The 27,492-nt window shown below is 36.3% G+C and overlaps 1 protein-coding gene across 2 annotated transcripts in view; it reads right to left on the bottom strand.

Annotated features, from left to right (window-relative positions):
- The window catches only part of ccser1 (coiled-coil serine-rich protein 1), an 88,336-nt gene that overhangs the window by 37,209 nt on the left and 23,635 nt on the right, over window positions 1–27,492 (bottom strand). For both annotated transcript variants that reach the window (XM_056237446.1, XM_056237447.1), the window contains exons 4-7: window positions 26,698–26,788; window positions 25,868–25,982; window positions 7,076–7,217; window positions 525–602 (exon numbers count right to left, since the gene is read on the bottom strand). In XM_056237446.1, coding sequence (XP_056093421.1) covers window positions 525–602; window positions 7,076–7,217; window positions 25,868–25,982; window positions 26,698–26,788 — 426 coding nt within the window. The remainder of the gene's footprint in view (window positions 1–524; window positions 603–7,075; window positions 7,218–25,867; window positions 25,983–26,697; window positions 26,789–27,492) is intronic.

Genomic DNA, 27,492 nt, shown 5'->3' with positions numbered 1-27,492 from the left:
AAAGACAGACCTCATTTCCACTTCGCAGTATTTTTGAGCCATTCGGAAAAAAAGTCCTGATGAAAAACAAAATCCTCTTCTACCAAGCAAAAGCTCCTCAAACAAAATCAAAAACCCCTCCCAATAACAGCCCTAGCCCATCTCCACAAGATCAGCGCATGTAATCAAATAATCTCATCAAGATAGTGGGAAAATTTCATTGATGGTGGAGAAAAATGTAACTCAAATTGTGTCAAAGAGAGAGGCCAGAATGAAAAGAGTGTTGGAGTAGGAGAGAGGCACAATGGAGTAGGAAATTAACAGCATAACACGGAGAGACCTCTGTCTCTATGCAGTCGTTTAGCACCGTCATTATGTTTTATCTAAGGGCTTTGAAATCTTCAGGGAAGAAAAAAAATGAAAGTGAGCCTTTTAAATCAAAGTGTGAACCACCAATGATACCGGCTCAGCAGCAAAGAATGTGTTCATCCACATTATGAATAGAAAAGAAACACATTCCAACAACACTGAATGCAGACAATTACCTTAAAGGGGAGTGATTTCTCACTGCAGGGGCTTATGGGTAGAGAGTGAAGGCTGCTGGCAGGACTGGTCTCAGTGCTCTGAAAGGCAAAGATCATACATCTTAATATTTAATGAGCACATGAAAAGAAAACTATTAAAACAGACTGTAAATTATATTCTGCTCATCTGACTCTGAATTAGTTGGTTCTGAGGTTACTACACTTGCCAGTATTATGAAGTCTGTTTTTACATTTCTGACCAAGACTACAAGTATCCAGTATGTTATCCAAAGCCAGGGCTCTAGAGTGCGACCAATATATATAAAAAATGAATATTAAATATAAATATATTATTCTTTATTCAGTTCTACACAACATAACCAGATTTAACAGATTTATTTTTTTGACCAATTATCCAAATAATGTATAGTCCAACAAAGCTATTATCATCATCAGAGCATTTGAGCAGATAGCAGGGAGTGGAGGATCAGTGAACAAGAGGGTAGCGTCATTTACCACACCATGTTGACATACCACACCATGTTACAGCACAGTAAGGCTATTGCAAACAGTGGCGGCATATATTTTTTGGCCATTTTTCCTCTTTCGGACAAAACTCATTTTCGGCGGCCCAAATTGTGTATCCCTATGCACTGAAAAAAAACAAAGTAAAATTTACTTAACTTCTCTAAGTTTTTGCACGCATATTTAAGTAAATTTCACATATGGAATTAAGGTAACTCTACTTAACCAAGTTAAGTAAAAATAAACAAAGAAAATTAGTAATTTTAACTTGGCCAGTAAAAGGTTGAGTAATATCTATTTAGTTGAAGTTTCCTTTGCAATACATTTCACTCAAACAATATAACATTGAATTAAACTACACTTTTAAAGTGCATGCTTTACTTAGAAACATCCAAGTAAATAATACAACAGATATTGTGTGAGACACCATATCTACATATCAGCAGTAACACATTGTCTGAACGCAGAGAACTCAATACTTGGTACACAATACACAATGACGGTAACATTTGATGGATTGTTTTTCTGTATGAATGTGTCATTTTGAGTAGAAAATGAACTCCAATTGTCACAAAATGACAAGTTACAAATCCTAACAACAAAAGCAATGATAAAACAGTGTGCATACAGCTGGAAAACAGTGAAAAACCTAATTAATTATTCAAGGCCCAGTGCATGATGGGAACACAGTATCAGAAAAGTTGAGTAATTTTACAACTATGATATTTACCCTTTAATTTCTACACGCTTGAATTGAGTACTAATATAGAATTTACTTAGGCTTTTTAATTTGTGCCTGAACTAACTTTTTCATGTAGAAATTACTTCTTTTTTTTCTGTAGTATTTACTTCACCACAAAATTATTTTTATCAGTGTGGGTTAGTTTAAAGAAAATAACACTGCACTGCTAAAGGGGATGTAAAAAAAAAATTATTCCTTCCCATTTTGGCCAAATCAAAACAAAAAAACACACAAAAAAGTAGCAGTTCTCTGTAATGTGCATCTCCGTAGCAATATTTGTGGGTGGGAGTGGAGAGGGGCCATGACATGCAGCTACTCCACTAAAAAAAAAAAAAAAAAAAAAGAGAACAAGGAGATTATAATAAAAGTAGTTTGACCGGGTCTATAAATTTCAAACAAGGTACAATAGCACAACCATTACAATGTCATTTTGGTATATGTTTCACAGCAAACATGAATGAATTTTAAGCAGCATTTCAGACTCCATAATTACTGAAGGATTCAAGACTGATCCGGCATGTGCTGCTTTTGATTAATGCGTTTTCTACGCCTGCATGTTAAGTGCAAGGAGAGGACAAGAAGACTGTAATGAAAACTGCAAACACATTGAGGTAATCGAGAAGGTATAAAAGCAAGACAAACGTTTCACTAAAGCTGATTCCCAGTGCATTCAAACAAAAACTACTAAATGACAGAACACCACAAGTAGAGCCAAAATTATTTTCTGAAAAATGCAAAACCGTAATTTAAGAATTTAACCTGTTCAGTATTATCTCTGCTGTTCTATATAAATCTCTGCTCTGAATATAAAGTAATTATCAAAATAATTATGTATGCACATGGCTACATCTAAACTGTTTTTGCTGGCGGGAAATGCAATAGTTATGTAAATGAACCAGGCAGGACGCATCAAAAAAATAAAAATAATAATAACACAACAAAAAAAGCCAGGTTCTGAATGCCAATAGGCAATACAGTACATAAATGTTCAAAGGTATAAGAGCAATTTGATTCAAGCCTAGGTAACATTCAAAAATGTCTGAGGTTAGACAGTCATAACTCAAGTTCTGAAACCAGTCTAAGCTTTTTTATTATAGGAACTAAGTGTGAGCAGACAATCTATGGTAATTTGACATTTACTAGTTTACATTTGACTGAATCAAAAACTCGGAACATTTTGAACTCACTCCTTACTGCACTGCCCTGAATTAGTCAGAAACGAGGTATCAAATGACCAAAAGACACACAAAGAAAGAAAGAACAGGCTATGCTTAATCTGTGGTCAAGCAAATAAAACCAAATGCACAAGTGATTCTTATTACACTGTAGTTTACAAAAGCTGAAGGAAGATGGCTAATTTGCATGTTAATGAGAAGAGTCAGTAAAGAGGCCAAAGAACTTCCTCTTCAATATTCATGTTCCTCTGTTGTGCACTGTTCTCTGGACCTTCACAAAGCAATTGTTATTTTGAGTAAATGTAAAACAGAGTTCATGCAGCTACGAGTTGGATGAAGGTGGAATGGAAATGCGGTTGTTATGGTCAATAAATTAAGTCGGGTGAGCAATACTATAACAGTAAGGGATGACACCAAGAGCTTTTTTTTATTATTGTTGCTACTAAAAGAGCATTCAATAAATTTGCCTATTACTACCACAACAGAACTAAAACACTTCATCATTGTTCTGAAAGAGTAGGGACACCGTTTTAAAGTTCTGTACTATTTTGTCTAACTTTTGGCCCTCTAGGGATTAAAAAACAAAACTGCATGCATTTTGTGAAAGAACATTCTTTTGGTTGTGCTTTGTCTGCATGAATGTGCAAATAAATATGACCCTTCACAGTAAATCAGTGGTTCTCAATGGCGTTCCTTGGATTCATTATATAGACTACACCTGCATTCTAAACGGAAGTATGGTAATGTTTAGTGTATTTATACTTATAGTGTTTATATTTATAGTGTTTTTATGGCAGCATAGATGTATCATTTGCTGCCTTTGATATCCCACAATCCTGTGCATTCCATTCAGTAACAGCTGATCTAAAAAATAAAGATCGCAACTGAAAGTTGCTGTTGGTGGTCAGTGTCTGTGTAAATGTATGTTTTTGACCGTTTTCCACTTTTTATGTTATTTCTAGAGAGAAATTATAATTATACTACAATATATTGCTACAAAGTAATTGTAGAAATTAAATATTTGCTTAGTTATACCAAAGCTTGTTCTATTATGTTGTAGATCATTAAACCGTTATGCTGTCCGGTCAGAAGCCTGTCCGAAATCAGTTTCGCCAGGTACCGCCAGGTATGTGAGCAAATGCTGCCTGCTAAGTCATTGCCTGATAATGCAAGGTACACATTGTATGATTTTGGGCTGTCCCAGACGAAAGATGACCAATCTTGGAGATTACTGTGATCGTGGCTCCTAAACGGTGCTCCTACGTCGTACAGGGAGAGAGGTTCAAAGACGGCCTTTGTCACAGACATACGACCAAAGACAGCCTGCGATCATTTTCTGACAGTGTCAGAAATGTAGCATAATCTCATAGTGTGTTACGACCAACGTCTACTGACTAGCCAATAAAAACGCATCATGTCAACTTACCCCTAACTAACTAATGCTACTCCCACACCAAAAATGCTTCAAAGTAGCCAGAGCAACTTTTCTCTATTTACTAGGGGTGTAACGGTACATGTATTCGTATTGAACCGTTTCGGTTCGAGTCTTCCGGTTTGTCGGAGGTTTTTCCTGCCGACAAAATTCGTGCTGGCGCGATCACCACAACGTTGCGCAACATCAAATGGCAAGCGTAATGAAACCGGAACGAAACTGCGCTATTGTGCTTCACGGATCGTTTATCAGTTCGGAGCAGAGCAGCAACATCTGTGCAGCGGGAGCCAATCTCGATCAAGCGACACTGTTACAACCGTTACAACACAGCGCTAAGAGATCCAGTAAAGAAAACATTTGAGTTCGCCACTGAAGTAATAACATCGCTGCGAGATCTAGTGAGAAGCATTCAAATTTCTCCGTTATTAACCGTAGATCTCTATTAGATCAAACAGCGCTGACGTGGACACCAGGAGACATATTGTGCCGTGAATGAACTAGTAATACTTTACGTCCACAGACCAGCAACATTCACCATGGATTTAATATAGTAACACTAACTGTAACCAGTTTGGCTGGAATAGTGAAATGCTTTCAAGTACTTCACACATCTTTTTCCAGCACTTCAAAACTCAAATATTATATAAATAAATAGCCTATATGAAGAGTTCAGACGCAAAAGCCTCTATAAGTGCCATTTGAAATTTTCTTCTAGAAATTAGAATGATCATTTTTATGAAGCTTGTACATTTAAGTTCAGTAATTTCACTCAAATGACAATTAATAGGCAATCTTCATTGCCATTTAAGTGAAATTACTGAACTTAAATATACAAGCTTGATAAAAATGATCATTCTAAGAAAATTTCAAATGGCTTTTGCATCTAAACTCTTCATATATTTAAATGTTATTTTTAATGTGATGACCAAAACATTATTTGTTCATCCTTCAAAGATGACCCCCATTTATAAACCTGAAAGTTTCAAGATGTAGGAAAACTCACTTATTTAAAAAATATTTTTTTCTTTTAACAAATAGGAAATTTCTCTGGCATTTCTTACTTTTTGCTGTATCGAAAACGTACCGAACCGTGACTTTAAAACCGAGGTACGTACCGAACCGTGATTTTTGTGTACCGTTACACCCCTACTATTTACTGATATGATGAGACCCGCATGGGCAAGTGACGCATGTATGCAATTTCCTGCGAATCCATTCTGTCAGGTCTAAAATATAAACCCTTACTGTACGTTCACACCGATGCCGACTTGAGCTTCCAAAGTGGCCGGAAGTCATTCATTTTCAATGGAAGCTGGCTTTTCTCAGCTGCAAGGAGCGTCAAATCCATCGGCGTAGCGTTTTGAGCGCCAATCAGAAAGTTGAAAGAAGCTCAAGTTTATGGTAATGAGCTGTGACGCGGTTCAGCGGCAAGCAGCGGCAAAACGCCAGCAACCAATCGGAATATAGACGTCTTTCGCGCTGGCTGATTCCGGAGAAACATACAATGTAAACTTTTGTTCCTACTAAAACATTAGTTCCGAGAAAATGGAACAGAAGCTAATAATCACTGTTGCTGGGTTTCCTATCATTTATGACATGACGTTGTTTGCTTATAGGGACCGCATGAGCGCAACTTTTATTTGAAATATTTACGAATGCTCGTTTCAAAGCGGGAATGCAATTCATTTGCTCACGGTGACACCGATTTGACCGCAAATAATAATAATAATAGCTAACTATTCTTTTTTTCCCAACCAAATGTGACCAAAACGGTTATAAAAATGCTGTCATTATAAAAGGTTTCTTCAATGTATTGCTTATTTTTTTCCGTTTATTACATTTCATGTTGTGACATTTCTATTCTCCCTGAAACATCAGAACGTTCAAAGCGTCCACAGCGTCAACAAGCTTCCCCGTACTTTTTGACAAGCGTCCTTGACAGGGCGGCCAGAGCTTCTTTGCCGCTCAAGTCGGCGGCGGTGTGAACGTACAGTTATAATAGGCTTAGCATAGTAAATCAGGGTAAGACAAAAACAAGTTAATCTAAATTTACTCATTTGAACAAAAAAAAAGTTAGTGTCCCTTTAAAACCATTAAAAAAATAGAATAAATTACAATTTATTACAAGTGAATTTAGATCAATATTACATTTAAAAGCATCATATTAGTGCATTTTATTTTATTAAAATAAAAACAAAATTAAGTAATTAAATATAAAAAGGGGGAATTTCCACGTACAATTAAATGCACAATAAACCGATACTGATCAAAAATATAAATATCAATAAAATATAGGCCTGTAACCAATACATTTCTATCAAAAACATTCAATTTAAAAATATAAAAAGTCCATCCAAAACGTACATAGCAAAAAAATAAAATAATCTGCAAACAAATGATATTAGACCTGTACAGAAGTACTTATTGTAATGTTTTCACTGGCTGAACAAATCAACACATTTTTCTACCCCTCACAGCCTTGTTTTCATTCATGTCACAGCAAGTATGGCGTCTACTCTACTCTAAGGTCTACTTACTGACTGAATGTGGCTCTTTTGAGTGTGATATCCTCCTGGTGTTGGCCCTGAATGATGAGGCATGAAACTGGCAGGGCACGGAGTGCTATTCTACCTGTTCTAATGTACCCGTGATGAAGGCCATAGCAGCTTCATGAATCAACTGTCAGTGTGAACATTACCTCCTGCAGGGTCCTGCGTAACCGCAGCAGAAGAGTCTTTACCGCTGTGCAGTCCTGCTGCATCAGCCTGAACGGCAACGCCTCCAGCCCGGCCAAAGTTTCATCATCACGAGACAGACAGAGAGACATCGGCCGCTGCTCCCTGGAAAGATCATGAGAAAACAATTTCTTTGAGCAAGAAACAGTCTGAATTTTGGGGTAATGATACAAGAAAATCCACAGAAAAAATGTATTATTTCCAACATATATTGGCAAATGAATGTGCATAGAATGCAATACATCAGCATTTAATGCAATAAAAATATCAATTCCAAACGTGATTCAAACTAGAATCAAAATGTAAATAACTTTGTTTTAGTCTATTGATTGCATCCAGATTTCTGGGCAAATGAACAGATCAATCATTATCGCGCTGCGGCAAGGCAGTATGGGGAAACCCAGGCTACATTCATGTAGAGAATGGGATCAAATTTAACTTGATTAGGAGTGCTTTTTGAAAAGACAGAAAGGCAAAGGTTCAGAGTGGAGAAAAGACCCTCGAGAGATAATGGAGCGGATAGTCATACCCTCTTCATCAGGCCTTTCATTCAGTCCAAGTGGATACTAATCTATATATAAACTCAGACAATTAGACCGTCAAGCGGTTTCAAAACATTATTTTTTCCAACCTACTAAGATCTTGACTGAACTAGTGTTGTCACGATACCGGAATTTCCAAAATCGATATGATAACTTGAAAAATATTGATATTTGATACAAATTTCGATACCACAGGGGAAACTGTGTCATATACCAGCATACAGATTATTTGTTATTATCTACATTTTTTTTGGGGGGGGGGGGGGGGGGGGTAATTTTGTTGTAATAGCTTTCACAGCACAGAAAAACTTTATTTAAATAGTTGAACTAGCTTTTTTTCTCTTTTTTTAAGACAACAAATTAGCAATAAAAGAACAAAAACAAATTGCAAACGATAGCACAAATAAATCAAATAGAATAAAGAAACAAATGAAAGAAACATGGCTTTAAGTTTTTCAGGTGGGTTTTACAGTATATTTGGGTAAAAGAATACTACAGAAAATCAAAAGTACAGTAACATAACACAAGATCATTTTTATTATAAAAATTAAATACAGATTAATGCTTACAATTCAAATTACAAAAGTTATTCAGTCAAGAGGAGCAAGTGATTTTCTCTTTGTCTTTTGTTCTTTGATTAACATGACAGACAGCATCAGGAATATTAGGCTGCTGTCACTTTAAAGGCTTATGCACAGATCCAATATACTGTTACACAACATGCATTTTCTCTAAACTATTTACGTTCCAAAACTGACTGTATTTATCTGAATACTTAGGCAGGACCGACATTTTGACATAATTCTGAATGCATTTGACTGTTTAAGCACGATAAGCCATGAAAAAAGTCAATTTGGTACTCGCGAGCTGTTTGAGAGCCGGCTTTATAAGAGATCAGTTGTACGCGCTTTAGGTGCGAGCGCGAAACCTGTGATAAATGACTAAAATTATGCGCAATACAAGCACTATTCAACGGGAGCAAATGAGATGAGTGAGAGAGGAGGCGGGTGAGTATCAATTCGCTGTCAGAGAGATGAGACCGAGAACGCGCAGGTGGTATCGGTGTATCGGTACTGCAGAAAAGGAGTATTGGAACCGTTTCAGATATTTCAGTATCGATACATACCGAAATATCTGGGTTTTTTGACAACACTAGACTGAACAACAAAGTTCACATATGGGATCAATATTAGAGAATTAAATGGGGGGGAGGTTACGTCTTTTCCAAGGATGATGTACACAAAATCAAAGACTAATGGGTAATGCAACATCTTTTTTCAAGACAAAATCTCTTTCATTCTCTCTTCATTTTTAAAAGAATAAAAGCCCGCAGTTTATCAATACCGTATATATCAAAGATATATTCAAAGGAAGCACATAGTATTTGGACCAATAGAAATCTCTTATTGAGAGTTCTACACAAAACACTCTTGGAGACCTCTTTACGACACTTTGATTCAGCTCCAGACTTGTCTTTATACATTTCTGGGCTTAGGATCGAACTTATTTCAAGTGCGTCAGAAAAAAAGTATTAATGCTTTTTAAGAGTACAGAAATGGCAGAAGATCAAAAGGAACCTCAGAGTTTTTTATTAGAATTAAGCATTGATTCCCTGGAACCCCTCCAACAGGAGAGTCGCAGAGTCCGTAAACACAGTGAGTCTTCCAGACAAACAACTGACACTTTTGTTGTCGTTTTTCATTACCACGCCGTTTATTTCAGGGCCTTTGTGGTGAGTGTCCTTGGATCTGCAAGAAGAAAGTGAAATTTCCCTTTGCTACTCCATGGCAGGTTACAAGCTTTCCATCTCACACTTGTCAATTAATATCACCTTCTAAAACATCCTCCCAGAAAAATGGTAATGTTTTCTTTTTCCTCAATCCATAGCATCGACTGGTAAAGTACACTGAAGTACACATTCAATTGTTTCTGCTTAAGTGAATTTACGAAAGATTTCATAAATGGCTTGTGTTGCTAAATGCCTCAGAAAGCAGACAGAATCCTGACTTATTCATGATCCTCACACTGAGACATGGCATAGGAGAGGACGTGCTCATTCAACATACTCATTAAAATATTAGAGCCTGTATAACTCAGTGTCTGCACAGAAAGCCAGCAGCAAAAGCACGCTTCATTCTTTGTTTTTGCCTGTGAGAACTGACTACGCCACCTAACAGATTCCTCTAATATTGTCTTTTACTGTGACACGAGTCAACGGACGAATTTATCACAGCACGGTATGGAAAATCGATCACTGCACACACGAATAACAAAAGCAGAAGTATGAAAAAACACAGTGTTTATTTCTTTAAAAAAGGAAATCAGAGTGAGCCCTGCAAGAGTGATTGTAAATTGTGGCTTAACAACTCTGGATTTCCTTTAGCTTGGACGCCTGAGGCATTCAACACCATTCTGAAATGTTTTCCAGAAAAAAAGAGACTCAATTTTGCCACTTTCAAGCAATTTCCAGCCACATTAAAAACCCAGACCTGGTGTTAAATGCTGCCTCTTGTTCTGTCTGAAAAGGGATGTTATTTACTTGACAGAAGCTATGTATCAGATAATTATATAGATTCAATCACTAATCAAAATTTTTGATGTCAGGGCCTCTATGATTCGGTTTAACAGCCACTGTGTTTGGGTACAATAACTAGAGTAATCTAAAGATGTGAGGTGAAGGTCACACTGTGACAACACTTAGCCGATGAACATGCTAACAGAAATTGAGCCTTGTGATTGATTTGAAGCAGTTATATGTAGGCAGTTCGTCATTCAAATATATATGCTCAGACTCGAATTGATTTCAATAGTTTGCCGTTAACATGTAGCCAAGGTAAAAACGCAATAGTCAAGTAAACAAAAATACATAGCATACACAAATGTAAGGTAAGGCCATCCTTAAAAATATTTTGGTTTGCAGTAACAGCAAAAAAAAAAAAAAAAAGGGTCGGTAGGTAGGTCTATATTTTTTTTTTTCAAGATTCAATGTAAAAAAAAAAGGATAATTTTGGTCATGGTGATTAGGTCGGTATGAATTTAAACAAATTTGCATATCGTGACGTCACTGACTGTGTCTTCAACCCATGCCTTCGGGCGCACCATTGCGAACCTCATTCTGATACAGGTTATAGACCACAAACAATTTGAAATCTTTGTAAAAAAAAAACATATTTATTGCATTAATTACAGCTGCATTCATTTGGAAAAAAATAGGCAGATTAAAAAAAATAAAAACAAAAGGAGCCACTAGATTTCAATGAAAGTGGATTTTCAGAGGGAAACAAATAAATTAAAATGACTAATCTCACCAGCGCCGCGCCGACCAATAAAACAGCGCGTTTGGCACCATTCGTTTACATTTGACCCATACTGTTACAAGCCCCCTTTCTGGTCTAGGGGCAGGAAAGGAGGGTAACAAAAAGTTGCAGGGAGAGAGTGAGAGATTTGACCCATAAACATCTGCTATTATTAACGGAAATCAGTGTGGTCAAATAGCTAGGCGCATTGTAGGAAACTATAGGCCGATTAAGTAGTCCTGACACATTATGGAATGGTCGATTTTCTTTTGTGCAATTTAGTACATTTCGGTATGGGATGTGCTGTTTTATTGGTCAGCGTGGCGCTGGTGAGATTAGTTCCCGCCGCTCTGACCATTGGCTGGCGCAAGCAAACACTTCTCCTGCGCTGTCGAGTCTGTCGCGCTCGCGCGTCTCTGTCCATTGAGCCACGCAGATTACAAGTCAGCGCAGCGCGAACTCTGTAACACACCGCGCCGTTTCGTCCCCCTTTCGGTGTGTTTGGCTTCCCACACTTATGTGTGTTTGTTTGTCAGAGCCTGCAGTTGCTGTGTGACGCGCGTTCGCGGTGGGCATGTCATGACGAGCTGGACGCGCTCCGAGAAAAGGCCGTTAACATCGATTCCCTATTTGACCATTAAGAATTTCGAATAATGAGCGACTAAATGTAGGCTCATACAGACGTATTTCACAAGCAGCCGCGCCGCAGTCATCACCGAGCGCGAACCATTGACAGTGAATGAAACGAAGCGAACGCACAGGCCATAGTGTGACATGCGTAAACCAATGGTGTAAACATAATCATAATAGATGACGCCACGGGTTTTTATTTAAAAGAAAGAACGTAGCCTACGCAATTTATATTCACAATACTTACTATAATAAATGTATATTATTTTATTGCATTTGTATTAGTTGTTTGAAGAGTAAAAAAAAAATCGGTCGGTTAATGCAAGTTTACAACCGGCAAGTCGGTCGGACTAAAAGGGGAAAAAAATAAATAATTGGGTCGGTCCTAATTTGACAGGGTCGGTCGGGTTACGGCAAACAAGAATATTTTTAAGGATGGCCTAAAATAGTCCAGTTTTAACAACATTGAACTGTTTGTTACGCATGTATAGATTTGATTACAAGTGTTGTAATCAAAATTTTAGGGTCAGTAAGATGTTTTTTTAAAGAAAGACATTTTTACTTTTATTTATCAAGGATGCATTAAATTGATCAAGAGTAAATATATTTATAATGTTAAAAATTATTTCTATTTCAAATATAAGCCGTTCCTTTGAACTTTCTATTCATAAAAGAATCCTGAAAAAAATATCTTTACAACTGTTTTCAACATTGATAGTTATTTTAAAATGTAATCATATTTCACAATATTACTGTTTAACTGCATTTTTTATCAAATAAATGCCTTGGTGAGCATAAGAGACTATTTTTCAAAAACTTTTTTTTTAAACTGACCGACCATAAACTTTTAAACTGTAGTTCCTTATTATTATTATTAAAAATTATTAATAATAAATTAATTTATTATCCCCAATTAATTTGGAGAAGTAAGTCTTCTCGGCAGCCAAATTCACAATACTTCCAGGTGTGCTATTTCTAGTCATACATGTTCAGCCCAATTTAAACATGCCTGTATGTTTATATTAGTTCAAATTATATTACAATACATATTTAAAACTAGGAATAAAATCGGGAATAAATTCTTTTGACCTTTAGTCAGAAATTCCAATCCTACAGCCCCCCTATTAAGTGTTGCCACATCTATGAAAATATAATTAGCTCGTAAGGCAGGAGTACATCTACCATATTTAGTGTTATGATTTCTTCCAATCATCTATTTACAAGTGGATGACCTTTGTTAATTTATAATAATAGAGCCTACAATGTCTTAAAATTGCTGCCTAAGTAGGTAGCTCACTAAGTTGTGGAACAAAGCCAAACGATAATTTATGAGATAACACAGTCCATTTACATTTAGAAGAGGCAATACTGTTATTAATCAAGTCTTGGGAAACACTTTGTCCCAAGATGTACCTAAAAGCTGCTGACCTCAGGGTGTTTTCATTATGCTCAACATTTACACTCAGAGTAACACCTACATATTCCACTTTAATCATTAAGTCACCTGCATCGCCTCACTACATAATATCCATTATCACCTCATTTCTGACCATGATCTGATTATGCCACTGAAACACTGTCACCTAGTTTGTTCTTTTATGCATATGACCTCTGCTTAGCAGGATGACATCCTCCCTGCATGAGCTCTCATTTAGAGGCTGTATGTTATTTAAAGTTGTTGAGAGGCAGAGCACTGGAGTTCTGTACTGGCATCTGTCAGATGTAAAAGACTCCCTCAGGTGAGTCAATGTTCTGTATTACATCTATTAGCACCGTTTTCTCATTAGCCCATTAGCATCCTCATTAGCATTAGGCAAGACTGGCCCTTTGTTCTTTTAATCACATATTAACTTCGCACTAGAGGAGAAGAATCCCGCCCATGTTCAGAGTTGCATACACGTGTTGGAAATTTAACAAGTGATATGAATGCTTGGCTCTAGGAGCAGTGTTCAGATCAGAGAAATGCTCACTGCCCTTGCTAAACAGTTAGTTATCAGACGGATCCAAAAACTGTTGCCTTTTTTCTGCTGTGGAAACAAGGAGGATATAGAGAGTGACTGCTGTATAAATTGAGTCTACAAGATGCATTCATGTTTGATTGAGAGCATGAATGAGAGAGAAACAGAGAGTGAAAAGTGGTATGAAATGAATTAGCATGATCCTCCCTGCCAGCCAAAGACAAATTTTCACACTAGGGGATCACACACATACCGATTTTGGCGGTGTGACCATAATCGTATATCACAGTGCGAGTAATTTTATATAATGGCAACAGTATAGTTACAATATTGTTTTGATCAACTTAAAGCATCCTTTAAAGAATTAATACTTTTATTCAGCTTTATAAGTAATTAAAGTACTCACTCACTGACCCAATGTGCAAACAACTTTTTAAAGATTATTCATAACATATAAACAAATAAAGCAAGCATTATATCCTGCTCTCTAAATATTATTTTGGTATCGGTCATTAAGGACAACCTACATTGGTCGACTACTAGCACTGCATATTTAGAGACCACTCTTCCTATGCTCATTTCTTTATGCCACTGGCCATTTTGTTTATCTAAGCAAAACGATTTGACAAACACAACAGACTGCAACAAACTGCTCAAGTCCTATGAATGCAAGGATTTCTGGCAGCAATGGTAAAAGTCAACCGTTTTCACACTGCCATCAACCATCTCCCTCAAACTCATTTTTGCACTTTGACTCAATTTTATTTCAACGACTAGCTTCAGGCCAGGATCAGCAACCTCAGCGATGACATCATCTCTGTTTGTTTGTTGATTCTGAACTTTTCAACCCCAAACATCTCAAAAGCTTAAATGTGTTGATTCTGCTCATTACGTGACGTCCCTTGTGGCTTAATTGTGGTTTATTTATTTCTAGCAGGGAATTAAGCGATGATGTCAGAGAGGATGTGGTAGTGGTTGTGGGCGGTTTTTCGACATTAAAGCAATGTTTCTGGTTGATCAAATATGTATGCGTTTGAAGGGTCATTTGTCTTACACATACGGGGTTCATTTAAAAATGTACAAATTAATAGCTCAAAGCTTTCTCCTTTAGGTAATGACTTTTAATTTTCTATTAGAGTAACTTGGTGTAGAGGACAATTATAGACAACAGGTCAAAGACCTCAAAAGAATTTATTCGCCATTTATGTCTAAGAACCACTTGTGTTTAAACATTGCATGGCTTGTGGATGCACATCAGTCGAGGAGGCGGTCGGCCTCACAAAGACTGTCCAATCCGTGATGTCACAAGCTTCCCTGCTACATGTGACAATGGATTCTGCCGCTGTGACTCAGCCAGATCCCCTGAAGACTTTCCCCGAGCCAGATCTCACACACACACACACATGCTGACTGTGGAGAAATCGACATGACACCACAACCGAGAGCGTGATCAAAGGTTGGGAATAAGTCACACCCACAACTCCATGCTTCAGGAAAATAAATCCCCACATCTGACTGGTTCACAGTAATTAGTAATGCTCAAACTAAAAGTCTCTCGCACCTTTTGTCACACCTGAGTTTTCTTGAACATCCCCTCTCGCTCTCTTTATTCCAATCACCTTGACAGACTTGGGTAAGGAGACTGGGGAAAGTAGCACAAGGCCAGACATGCTGCCTTCTGTTGTGGAAGACCACAGCTTGCGGAGAGCTGAGGATTCTGCCCCCTGCTGAAACAAACCTGCTCCTGAAGGACACAAGGAAGAGAGAGCCCAGCTGGTCCTGAGTTTTGAGTCTCCGTGTTTGTGCGTTCTCTCTCTGGGCTGAAGGTGCACTCCGTAGGTTTTTTTTTGTGTGTTTTTTTTTTTTTTTTAATGATAAAGTAGTCGTTTTTGCAGGCTCTTCATCTCAGTGTACTTTTTTATATTTATGCCAGTGGTGGGCCGTCAGGGCCAGCAAGGCCTTCTCTGCTGGCCTAAACACTATCAGAATCACTGACTTGCACTTTAATATATTTTTTCCATGAATGAGTATTAAATTATTCCCAATAGTTAATTCTCTTAATTTTATAGCTTTTCTCTTGGTTGCGCTGCTTCCAGTAGTGTATGTTTATTTTAGCGCTTTTATCCAATCATATTTCAGCCATCATGCGTTGCCAGGGTCAAAGAAATCTGCCTTCAGGCCTTCAGAATCGACAGTGCGGGCGCCTGTAGCTTACAACGAATGGCAATGAAACCGTTGCTTTAACCAATCAGATAAGCATTCAGATTTAATCAGCCAATCAGATTTCGATTTGACTGCAACGGGGCCATCTAGCAGGCATACAATAACGTCGGCATTTTCACGTTCTTTGATTGGATGCTCAGAGCGCGTACTATTACTGGTTGTCAGTAGGCTATCCGCATCTGTAGCGAACTGCAAACTAAAATATATTCCTGTAGATTTAATAGTTTTTCAACCCACAAATTAATGTTTCTTTCCCTCCTCGACCCCCAGCAGGTTCAAACCTACCGGAAAAAATCCCTTATTCAGCCTGAGCTTAACGCAGAGTCACAGAACTCGATCTGTCCGGGTAAAAACTGACTAATGTAAGTTATGCCACGAATGATTTTGAAGGCAAAAGTCCCGCTGATCTCATTGCTTTCGTTCAAAACTCTGTGTGAGAGCATGGGACAGCTGTAACGTTACACATCGTCAGGTTATGCGGTGACTGTGTCCACTGCTTCTGTCGAGCAGACACTCTCTAAAGCGAATTAAAACTTATGCTAGAAATATGACGGCACTCGACTTTCAGCATTAGACTCGTTATTGTTGGAACTGAAACGCACAGATAGCCTGTACAACAGAGTAATTTAAGTCTTCCTGAGGAAAGAAATAAGGATGGATTTTGTGTAAAAAATAATCAGTAGTTTTGGTGAGTATAATGCTTTTTTCCCCGTGGTGAATATGATTTTCTTCTTAATTTTTCTTTTAAATTTATGATCGAAACTTAATTTTTTTTTCAAACATCCATACTATTGTAACCATTGAACGACAAGATAAGGGAGGCTCCGTTTCTGAACTTATAATCGGAACGCAAGAACAACTGTACACAAACGCACCAGCCGAACTCACGCGCTCATTTCTACCTACCGGCCTTTTCCAAACTCACCGCATTAACCCAATAACTGCCGGTGCAAAATAAAAACAACAATTATAGAGTCTTTGCACTGCTACACTATTAAAAGTTATTAATTCAGGTAGGACAGAAGGCCTAGGTGTGAAATGCACGGCCCGCCACTGATTTATGCTTTAAATTTTTAAGAGGTTTTACTCTCTTACTATATATTAATATGTACATATATGTACAAATGAAATATTTATTATTATTCTAGATTGCAAATTAAAATGAACAATAATGTTATTATTATTATTATTATTATTATTTATTTTCATCATAATCTTGCCATTTAATACATTATAATAATTATTATTGTTGTTGTAATTATGTCAGTAGTAGTTGTTAAATAGTAATATTAAATAATAGAAGATCTTAGTACTAAATACATTTGATGTAAATATCATTATTAATTATAATTTAATAGTTATTTAAATTTAACCATTTAAATAAATGCATTTATGATGACAAATTATATAAATTATATTATTAGCAGTAGTACAGTTAGCAGTAGTATGTTTATTTTGAGCTGTTCAGTTTAGTATTAAACCTGGTAAAGAATTTGCATGTTCTCTAATTCATGAGTTCTGAGTTAAGAAATATGGTTTAAATTCATGAGTAAAATAAAATCTGTGATTTAAATGACTTGAAGAGATGTTCACATTTAGATCCAACATGAACATTGTCACACCGCAAATGGAATTTTTTTGGAGTGTGTGCTTTAAAAAAAAGTTGCAAACAACTGCAATGATTGTTTAATTCACTGAGCACTTATTAATCAAAAACTGCTATTGTAACCTATTATTACTAACTTATTCTGTTATATTCTGTTGGGCACGAATTAGCATTCTATTTGGCCAACAAATCAACTAGCTATTCAAATTACTGAGCGCACCTTTAAAGAAAAGACGAGCAAAATATGATTTAGAGAAAGTGTACAAGGAAACTAAATGGGTCTCATGAACAATTACATTTCTTTCTTCCTCAGATGACCTTGCTGATAGTTTGACTAAATCAGATCAAACTGCAATAAAGACTTGGTCATTTTGTTCCACACAAAATGGAGGAAATTTTTTTTTTAGTTTGATTTGGGTTTCCTTTATTTTAAACTGTGACTCTCTCTGTGTGAAAGCTATATAAGAGAAAACTCATAAACCTTTACTCCATCTATGGCAGAACTGTTAAGATGAACTGAGCTCTTCCTTCAGCTCTTCCTATAGCTTCATTTTTCTGCCTCTCTTCACAGAGCAAAACACTTCCTTCTGCCTCTCTTCAGAGCTGTAAAATTGGCTAGCGCCGAGTCGCTGAGCGAGAAAAACATAACACGAGCTGCCGTGCATCAGTCTAGCTGACGGTTGATGCGTTTTCCACACCAACAGCCCAGATTTCGCCTTGGGATAATATATCTTGTCACTTAGTCAGGGGTGTAGGATTATAGCCCATCAAACAGTGCATCCTCAACTCTAGCTGAGCTAACTCACAGCAGAAAACAGGCCTCCCAGCCACTGTCCATTAAAGACATCTATACTAGCTGACACCTCCCCACCATAATGACACTATACTGCAATCCAATGCATCTTTCAAGAACCCTGAATGATGAATTTGACAAATATGAGAAAAAGCCAACTACTTTACTTCTTTTGAGTTTCATTATTTTCAAGGCTGGGTGAATTATTAGATGCTAAAATCAAGAGAGAGATAGAGAGAAAAAGGATTGTTCACCCAAAAATGAAAGTTTTGAGATTATTTACTCACACTCATGTTGTTCCAAAGCAGTATGCTGCTTTTATGGAATACATTATTTTTCCATACAACAATAGTTCATGGCGATTATGGCTGGCAGAGCTCCACTAAATAAAAGAAAAAACCATGACTGGTGCTCTATATTCTTCAGAAGCCATATCATAGCTTTGTGGGAGGAAGAGATTGAATTTTAAGTTATTCTTCACACGTTCAGATGAGTGTCATACCCAAATATGAAATCCAAATGCACTACCATTTAAAAGTTTAGGACTTTTTTGAAAAGAAGTTTTGTTTTTGAAAGAAGCCTCTGCATTTATTTGATCAAACATTCAGTAATCGAAATATTATTATTTTAAAATAACAGTTTTTTTTTTATTTGTAATATATTTTAAAATGTTTTAATCCTGTAACAAAGCTGATTTTTCAGTATCATTACTCCAGTCTTCAGTGTCACATGATCCTAAAGAATTCATTCTAATATGCTGATTTGGTGCTCATGAAACATTATTATGAATGTTGAAAACAGTTGTGCTTCATAATATTTTTGTGGAAACCGTGTGGTGAATTTTTTCCAGGATTCTTTCATGAGAGAACATTAAAAAAATGCATTTTTTTTTAAATAGAGACATTCATAAATTTAAAAAACTTTTGATCAATAGAATACATCCTTGCTTAAAGTATTAATTTCTTTCAAAAAGTCTCACTTTTAAACTGTCTCTCACATCTCATTCCAAACACAATACAAAGTTGTGGGGAAGTTTTCCAGTAAATAACTGTGAGAGGAAAAACTCAAATTTAGGTTATCATACAGCTTCATACAGAAAACTCAAAATATCGTGTACAAGTCATATAGACTACTTTTATCATTGTGTTTTTTTGAACACTATGAACTGTTGTTTAAGGGGGAAAAACGGCATTTAAAACGGCATGAGGGTGAGTGAATATATACAGATTTTCAGAGGTGGAAAGTAACGAATTACATTTACTCGCGTTACGTAATTGAGTAGTTTTTTTGTGTAGGCCTACTTCTACTTTTTTAAGTAGTTTTTAAAATCTGTACTTTTACTTTTACTTAAGTACGTTTTGTTTGAAGTATTTTACTTCGCTACATTTGAAATCATATCCGTTACTGAGTAAAAATAATAATACAACGGAGAAAAAAAAAAAAAAATCACACTCCGGAAACTACTGCATTGGTTGAAGGGCGGGAGAACAAACGCGCAAGAAAGCTGACGCAGACCCAGCTGAAGCTGAAGCTGAAAGCGCCCTCGAATTCTTATGAAGCGAATTATGGCCAGAATGAAAATACTTTGTAGGAAAAAAGCGTGGTTGTCCTCGAGGATAGATATCCAATTTGCAAAAAATGTGGACGCAAAGTGCATGGCTGCAAAAGGAGGATACATAGGACGGACACCATCCCTCCTGCAGATAAAGGTATGTCCCGATTATAACTTAAGGTCGAATGACTTACGTGATGCAGATGGAATCCCGGAATCCAGTCATGAAAATGGAATTATTCACTTAACGCAGATGTCACGTAAAACACGCAAAATAATGGATGGATGAATACATGGAAAGTAGAACTGTGCAATAAATCCAATCGCGACATGGTCTGTGAATATTTAAGCACAAAAACACTGCATGTAAACCTATTTGTTCTGCTGAGCTGCGCTGCTTTGTCTACTAGGCCTACATACTCAAGTATGCGTGACATGGTGTTTTCAGCGTCTCACAAACAATTTGAGGATATGAATACATGAACATTTCCAGAGCTTCTCTGAGAGAACGCCTAATGAGCATTTTCATAATTTTATTTGAGAAAAACCATAGTCAAATACACTTTGAAACACTTTTTTACACTTTTGGTCTTCACTACAACCGGTCAAAATAAAAGCTCGGTTTTACTAGGAGAAATTATGACAGAAATATATTTCTATTGTAGGCATACAATAGAACGTAGCTTACTTCTCAAAATAATAATAATAACAACAATAATAATACATTTTATTTAAACATTATTTAAAGAAATATATTTTTTGTCCATGGTTTAATTTAGTAAAGTTTCAAGTTTACTTTATTTATATAGCACATTTAAAACAGTCGCAGACTGACCAAAGTGCTTCACAACAAAAGAACAGAACAAAAGAACATTAAATGAGCGCAATCCACTATAAGGCATACAGTTTCTGGTCCATCAAGGTTTCCATACTAGGCAATACTACAATCCTAATATGCCAAAGAGAACAAATTAGTTTTTAAAAGAGACTTAAAAATGGTCAAACTCGGAGCCAATCGAATTTCCACTGGTAAGTCGTTCCAGAGGCGCGGACCGATTACCGAAAAGGCACGGTCACCTCTGCGTTTAAGTCTCAAATGTGGAATAAAAATAAGATTCTGTTCTCCAGATCTTAAGCTTCTTGAGGGGATATACTGATGCAGCAGGTCAGATAGGTAGCCAGGTGACTGAAAGTGCAGTGATTTAAAAACAAATAGGAGAATTTTAAAATGTATTCTAAATTGCACTGGCAACCAATGAAGGGCCTTTAAAAGTGGAGTGGCGTGATCCCTTCTCTTCTTTTTTCAACAGAAATCTTGAGGCAGCATTTTGAACTAACTGGAGACGGGCAATTTGGGCCTTAGAAATGCCACAGTATAACGAATTGCAATAGTCAAGACGTGACGTCATAAATGCATGCACTGCCATCTCCAAAGTCTTATGAGTAAGGAAATGTTTAATTTTTGCAAGCAGACGGAGCTGGTGAAAACTGGACCCAACTACTAAAGAAATCTGTTTATCAAATTGTAAAGAGTCATCCAGGATAACACCCAGATTCCGTGCCTGCGAGGACCTAAAAGTCGATAGTGACCCCAAGTAAATCTGTTTTTGCAGCGCTTCCCCAAAAAATAAAAGGACACAAGTTTAAATTTACATTTGATTACCACCGTTTTTGATAATTTTTGGATTAAATCATAAAAAACATTCATTTTCTGAATAAAATACATTTCATAGGACAATATTATTCTTAAACATTTTAATAAATAATTAATGTTAAAAATGCGTTGTTAATCTAATTCATTATCAATTATCGAATTTAATTGATTAGACATGTTTTATTGAAATTTTAATAAACAAAACAAACAAATGGTTTCAAGTTTGTTATAATTAAAAAGCATTTGTTCAACCAAAAAACCCAGTTTCATTAATTTAACTGTCATTTTAACTGATGATGATAATAATAATAAACCATAATTTAATAATGCAGTTTATTTAATAATTGATTAATACTGTAAACCGTGATATTTTCTGAGACGTTATCATACTGTGAAAATCTCATACCATTACAACCCTACACAGGAGAGTCCCCCACCCCCGCTGTTAAAAAAGTAACTCAGTAACTTTTACTCTGAGTAAATTTTAAATGAGCTACTTTTTACTTTTACTTGAGTAGATTTTTAGACCGGTAATTTTACTTGTACTTTAGTAAAATTTCATTGAAGTAGTAGTACTTTTACTTGAGTAGAATATTTTATTACTCTTTTCACCTCTGCAGATTTTTTTATTTTTGGTTGAACTATCATTTTAAATGCTGTTAATATACCATATCAAGTCACAAATAAGAACTAATGAAATTAGTTAGCACAGCATAAAAAAAAACAGCCTGGTTGACGATGAAAAAGAAAAACAAGGTCGGACAATCATAGCACAAATTGTGAGATCTTTAACATGATGAGCCATAAATTTGGAAAATACAGAACTTCCTTAGATGTAACATAAACCAAAATAAAACTAGCTTGCAGGGCTACTCAGTAAGAAATCTCATTCAAAACTGTGTCAAAGATATCAAGACAAGGTCATTCAATCACCACCTGCTGACAAGGCGAAAATACGTTTTCTAGAAGCAGCATGCCTTTTATGAGGCATACGGTAGCTCAAATACACTATAAAATGTCATATGATAGTGTAGGTCTGGAAAAGTACTTCTCATAACCTTTCAGCAATATAGGGTAATATTTGGCACTGCGGTGTTGAATTTAAAAATGAAATCTACTTATTTAGAAAACAAATACAGAACTTATTACAAGTAGTTGACATGTAGTGGTTCGGGTATATTCTGTAATCATTTCAAAAACTCCATTTTGGGGCATGCTCTAAAAACTGTACAAATAATTATAAGGTCAGGAAATGTATTCAATTTTCTAGGCTAATTTCCATGCTAATATAATTGGCTCTGTGTCCACATGGGATTCATCCAGTTCTGAAATGACTCAGTTTCATCCTTGTGAATAATGACAGCAGTCAGAGTAGACTGAGAGTTTGAGAGAACGTTATCAAATCAAACAAACTGTCGGTGCAGTCAATGCCCTTGTCAATGGATCAGAGAAAGTTTGATAGTTTAGGGAACAAGATGCAAAACAGTGGAGGAAGTAGGACTAACATCCGCCGAGAACCTAACTGTATAAATTAGTTAAATCTCACATCAACGTGAAAATGATTTTATTTCTTGTGTTTGCCACAACACTTGGCGTGCTAGTTAGCCATCGCTGTAGTTCACTTGGTACTCGGTGAATCAATTTAATCAAAATGCATCAAATCTGACTAAAGCTGTGCTTCTCTTTAACATAGTAGGACAATCCCTCAAATCAGTAGTGATGCTCTAAAATCAAAATACTCAGAATTGCACAATAGACTTAGCACACATACAGAAAGGGTGCAAATCACAACTGTAAACGGAAACTTCTTTTCATCAATATATCATCCATTACGATTTACATTATGGCTAAAGATGTCAAAGATTCGGTTAATACTGTAAATGTTCAAGCTTCTGTTCACACGTTCAGGCAAGATTTCTGGCTTTCTCTTCGGTTACATCTCTTCGGTGAAATACCAGTTATTTATAAACATTATTGCATTTCCTTGCATATATCTGTAACATACCTAATAAATAGAAGCACAGACGACCTGTACACTAAAAAAATATATGATCAATAAGTAATGACAGCACAGCAGCATATGTTTTAAGCACATTGCTTTAACTCATGATAAGTTAAGCAATTTTCAACTTTTAATTGTATACAAGATTATCCAAGTTGATTGTACTTAATTTAAGGCAGCAACTTTTTTTACACTTTCTCCTGTCAAACACAAAATATATTTTGAAAGTGTTTTAGTAAAAACACAAACATTTTTATCATGTTTCAACATTTCATCTTTTGTGTTTCACAGATTCAACAGTCAGAGGTTTGGAACGACATGAGGGTGAGTAAAGAATGACATGTTCATTTTTAGTTTAACTGTCCCTGTACAGGCTAAACATAAAAAGTACTGAATGTTTTCTATAAAAGAGCTGACTTAGAAAATATGAATTTAATAATGTCTCTACACTGCAGTGCTGACTAATTGTTTTCTGTTATTTTATGACCACATCAAGTCTTCTATTAATTTGAGGGATTAACAATAAGAACATCCCAACAGTTCAGGCTAAAGCTGAGAGATATTCGGATCTGTCACTTGCCCTTTTGCGCCGGTGCATATCATTTTCAGCTTACTGCAATGCAGCTTAGTACAATTTAATTAAATTGTTAAATACTAAATATTTGTTTAATATTAAATAGCTTATAAATGTAAATAACATTAAATAAGGGGGGGAAAAAAACAATTTAGTTTCTTTACTGACACATACATAATATATGTGTAAAAGCTTCTTTTTTTTTCAGGAAGACAGATTAAATTTATCAAAAGAAATAGAAGCTGCTCCATGCTCTAAACCAGTGTTACGACCTGCGTTACTTGTATTTGTGTTGTTGAGCTGTGTTTTTTCTCTCTCTCCCTTTTCTTTCTTGTTCCGTCTTTGACTTCTGATAGGTTGTCAGATGATGGGGTGCACAACCATCATTGGCTGTTCAGTCGAGGCGTGGTCTTTATAAGAATGCAGCTGACACTCGAAGGAGAGCTCATTTCTGGTTGTGAGCTCCTGGATCTTTCTCCTGTCCTGCAGCTTTCTTTGGGTGAACTTGTTTGTGCTTTGTTTTTAATAGGGAGTTAGCCAAGCCATCTGTTCTTTATTTTGCTGTTTGACTAGGTCATTAAATGTATCCCTTTTTCTTTTTATATTCGTTTAGTTTGTCATTTTGGCCTTCAGTCACCCTGAAGACATGCTCCTTATTCCATTGCTAATTTCTTAATAAATGTAACAGTTTTCTCTGCTTAGCTCCTGTGTACCTGTTTATTTTATTGACCGGAGTGATTATTTTTTGGGGATTTCACTACCCCAACCGTTTTTTTATTAGGTCCTTTAAAGCCTTTTCTCTCTACCCCTTTACGCAGTGCGTTATAACCAGGGTTCCTCAAATCTGGCCCTGTATTAACCCTAATCACCCTAACCCTAATAAAAGAGAAGTGAACCAGCTAATCAATGGCTGCATCCGAAAAGACATACTTCCCTACTATATAAAAACGAAAAACAGTATGTGACAAAAGTAGTATGTCCAAATTCACAGTACTCAAAAGAATAGGCAAAAATTACCCAGATGACCTACTACTTCCGGTGAGATTCTGAAGTGTGCATACGATGGACACTTTACTATCCCATGAATGGCAGTGAAGCGACGCAACAGATGCTGGTAGGTCACATGATAATGACAACATGGTGAATGTAGTAAGTCCAGATTTCCTTCATACTACACACATTAATACTAGAACATACTTTTTTAGTGGTTCAAAATAAGTACCTACTACCTACTCAAGAGAGTATGCGGTTTCGGACACAGCCACTGTCTTTCAGAGTAACGGGTAGGTGGTTTGATCAGGGTTTGATCCACTGTGAGACACCAATGTGTCCCTGAGCAAGACACTTAACCCCTAGTTGCTCCAGAGGTGTGCGACCTCTGACATATATAGCAATTGTAAGTCACTTTGGATAAAAGCGTCAGCTAAATGAATAAATGTAAAATGTAAATGTTTGAGCTAAACACTGCAGGGCAGCAGCCCTTTAGGGCCAGATTTGAGAAACCCTGTTCTATCATGATTTCTAATTTTCATTACTGATAATAATAAGAAAAAAATTACTTTAATGCAAATCAGCATATTAGACTGATTTTTAAAGGAACAATGAAGACTGGAGTAATGGCTGCAAAAAAAAAAAAATTCACATTAATGCAGCCTTGGAGAGATTAAAAGACTTTGACAGGTAAGTAATAATCTGAACTACAAATCTGACTGGGCCAGCAGAAAAATCCTTATTGTTGAGCTCTGCAATTCTATTCAGTTCATGAAGCAATTGGACGATCATTGTGTGGTTTGCAACAAGGTAAACCCCATTACTGAGTCATTAAAAGGGCATGTTACATTATTCCCCCTATCGAAGCATTCATGTTCACAGTGTGTCTGTGAAATTGAAAGGTTCCCAGTGAAGCTCCAGTAAGGAAACGGTACCTGAGTGGGGGCTCCCTGGGCTCTCTTCCAGGGGTCCGGTCGGTGGAGGCCTCCAGGGGTGAGGGCAGCAGGTTGAGGCATGATGCAAAGGATTGACTGGAATCTTCCTGTGAGGCTGTAATAGCAAATCAAGGAGAAAAAAAGCCTCTGTATAATAACTAGCTTCAACTTTCTTTATTTCCTTGAAATATAGGGTTTATTTTGTTTATACAAACAAAATGTAGTACTTTTTTGGGTTGCCACTTGTCGAATGTGTAAATCTGGGTCCTGAAGCAAAACCAGATGAGAACCACTATTCATGCCAAAATGACTTTATGCACAAGCGCTGCGATATTTACTTCTCTTGCAAAAACAAATGCCTTAGCAAATATCAGCAATGACATCCGCAGAGTTTATTTGTCTAGATAGGCTTTGCCTGTGGTGCATGTTAACGTGTAGAGTCGTATGTGCTGATGTAAGTCCTCCAGAAAACTATCAGAACATTTTGGAAAATTAAGATGACTACATGACTAATCCACAACTGCATGCATGCATGCATAACTTAATGGTGTAATATTTTACAAGATATTAAAATCTAAAGACTAGCCCAAGTCTTCTTCGGCTAAAATTGGGGGCGCGGGGAGGGGTGGGGAAATAAGGTCTCATCTTTTTATATCTACGGCAAAAATAATTTTTTCAAGCTATGTTGCTATTATAAGAACGTGTCATTTCTATAACAAGACATTCAGAGATATAACAGCATGAATATGAATGAGAATTAATGTCATAATACATGTTGCAGAGTCTGAAGTAAAAGGAGAGAGAGCAACTGGAGTCTGGTAAAAACATACCATGGTGAGCTCGCTGGTCATCAGAGAGGTCAAGATCCAGCATCAGGTCATCCTCATCCAACTCAGACGAGCCAAGGTTATTCAAAACATCCTGGAAGAGGAGAAAAATAAAAAAAACTATGATGCAAGGGTCAAAATAAAACATTTAGCTTAAGAGGGCTCAATGAGGATGGTCCAGTGTCCCATTTTACATTTTATGCTGTTACATTGTATGCAGTTACAAATATATTCATATTATGTAATTAATTATACATACTATAGTACATATATATTTAGAATATTTTATATAAAAAAAAAAATTATAAACCGATTCAAATACATGTATAAAATTTTAAAATAAATATTTTATTTTATGTAATAAAATTTATCATTTTAATATTTTATCAATTTATTTCAATCCGTTTATAAAAATGTTTTTAATTTGCAATAAGAGCTGATAATAATGTCTGTATGCATTCATGTATATACAGACGTGCTCAAATTTGTTGGTACCCCTCCACAGAAAACGAAGAATGCACAATTTTCTTTTAAATAATTTGAAACTGACAAAAGTAATTGGCATCCACCATTGTTTATTCCATATTTAATAGAAATCAGACTTTGCTTTTGATTTTTTATTCAACATAATATTGTAAATAATAAAACAAATAAAAATGTCATGGACAAAAATGATGGGACCGCTAACCTAATATTTTGTTGCACAACCTTTAGAGGCAATCACTGCATTCAAACGTTTTCTGTAGCTCTCAATGAGACTTCTGCACCACAGGTAGTTTGGCCCACTCTTCCTGAGCA

This window comes from Rhinichthys klamathensis, unplaced genomic scaffold (genome assembly GCF_029890125.1).
Source record: "Rhinichthys klamathensis goyatoka isolate OS25496 unplaced genomic scaffold, OSU_Roscu_1.1 h1tg000487l_1, whole genome shotgun sequence".
Classification (NCBI taxonomy): Eukaryota; Metazoa; Chordata; class Actinopteri; order Cypriniformes; family Leuciscidae; genus Rhinichthys; species Rhinichthys klamathensis.
The sequence above is the reverse complement of the archived record's forward strand: the minus strand, read 5'-3'. Positions and strand labels throughout refer to the sequence as shown.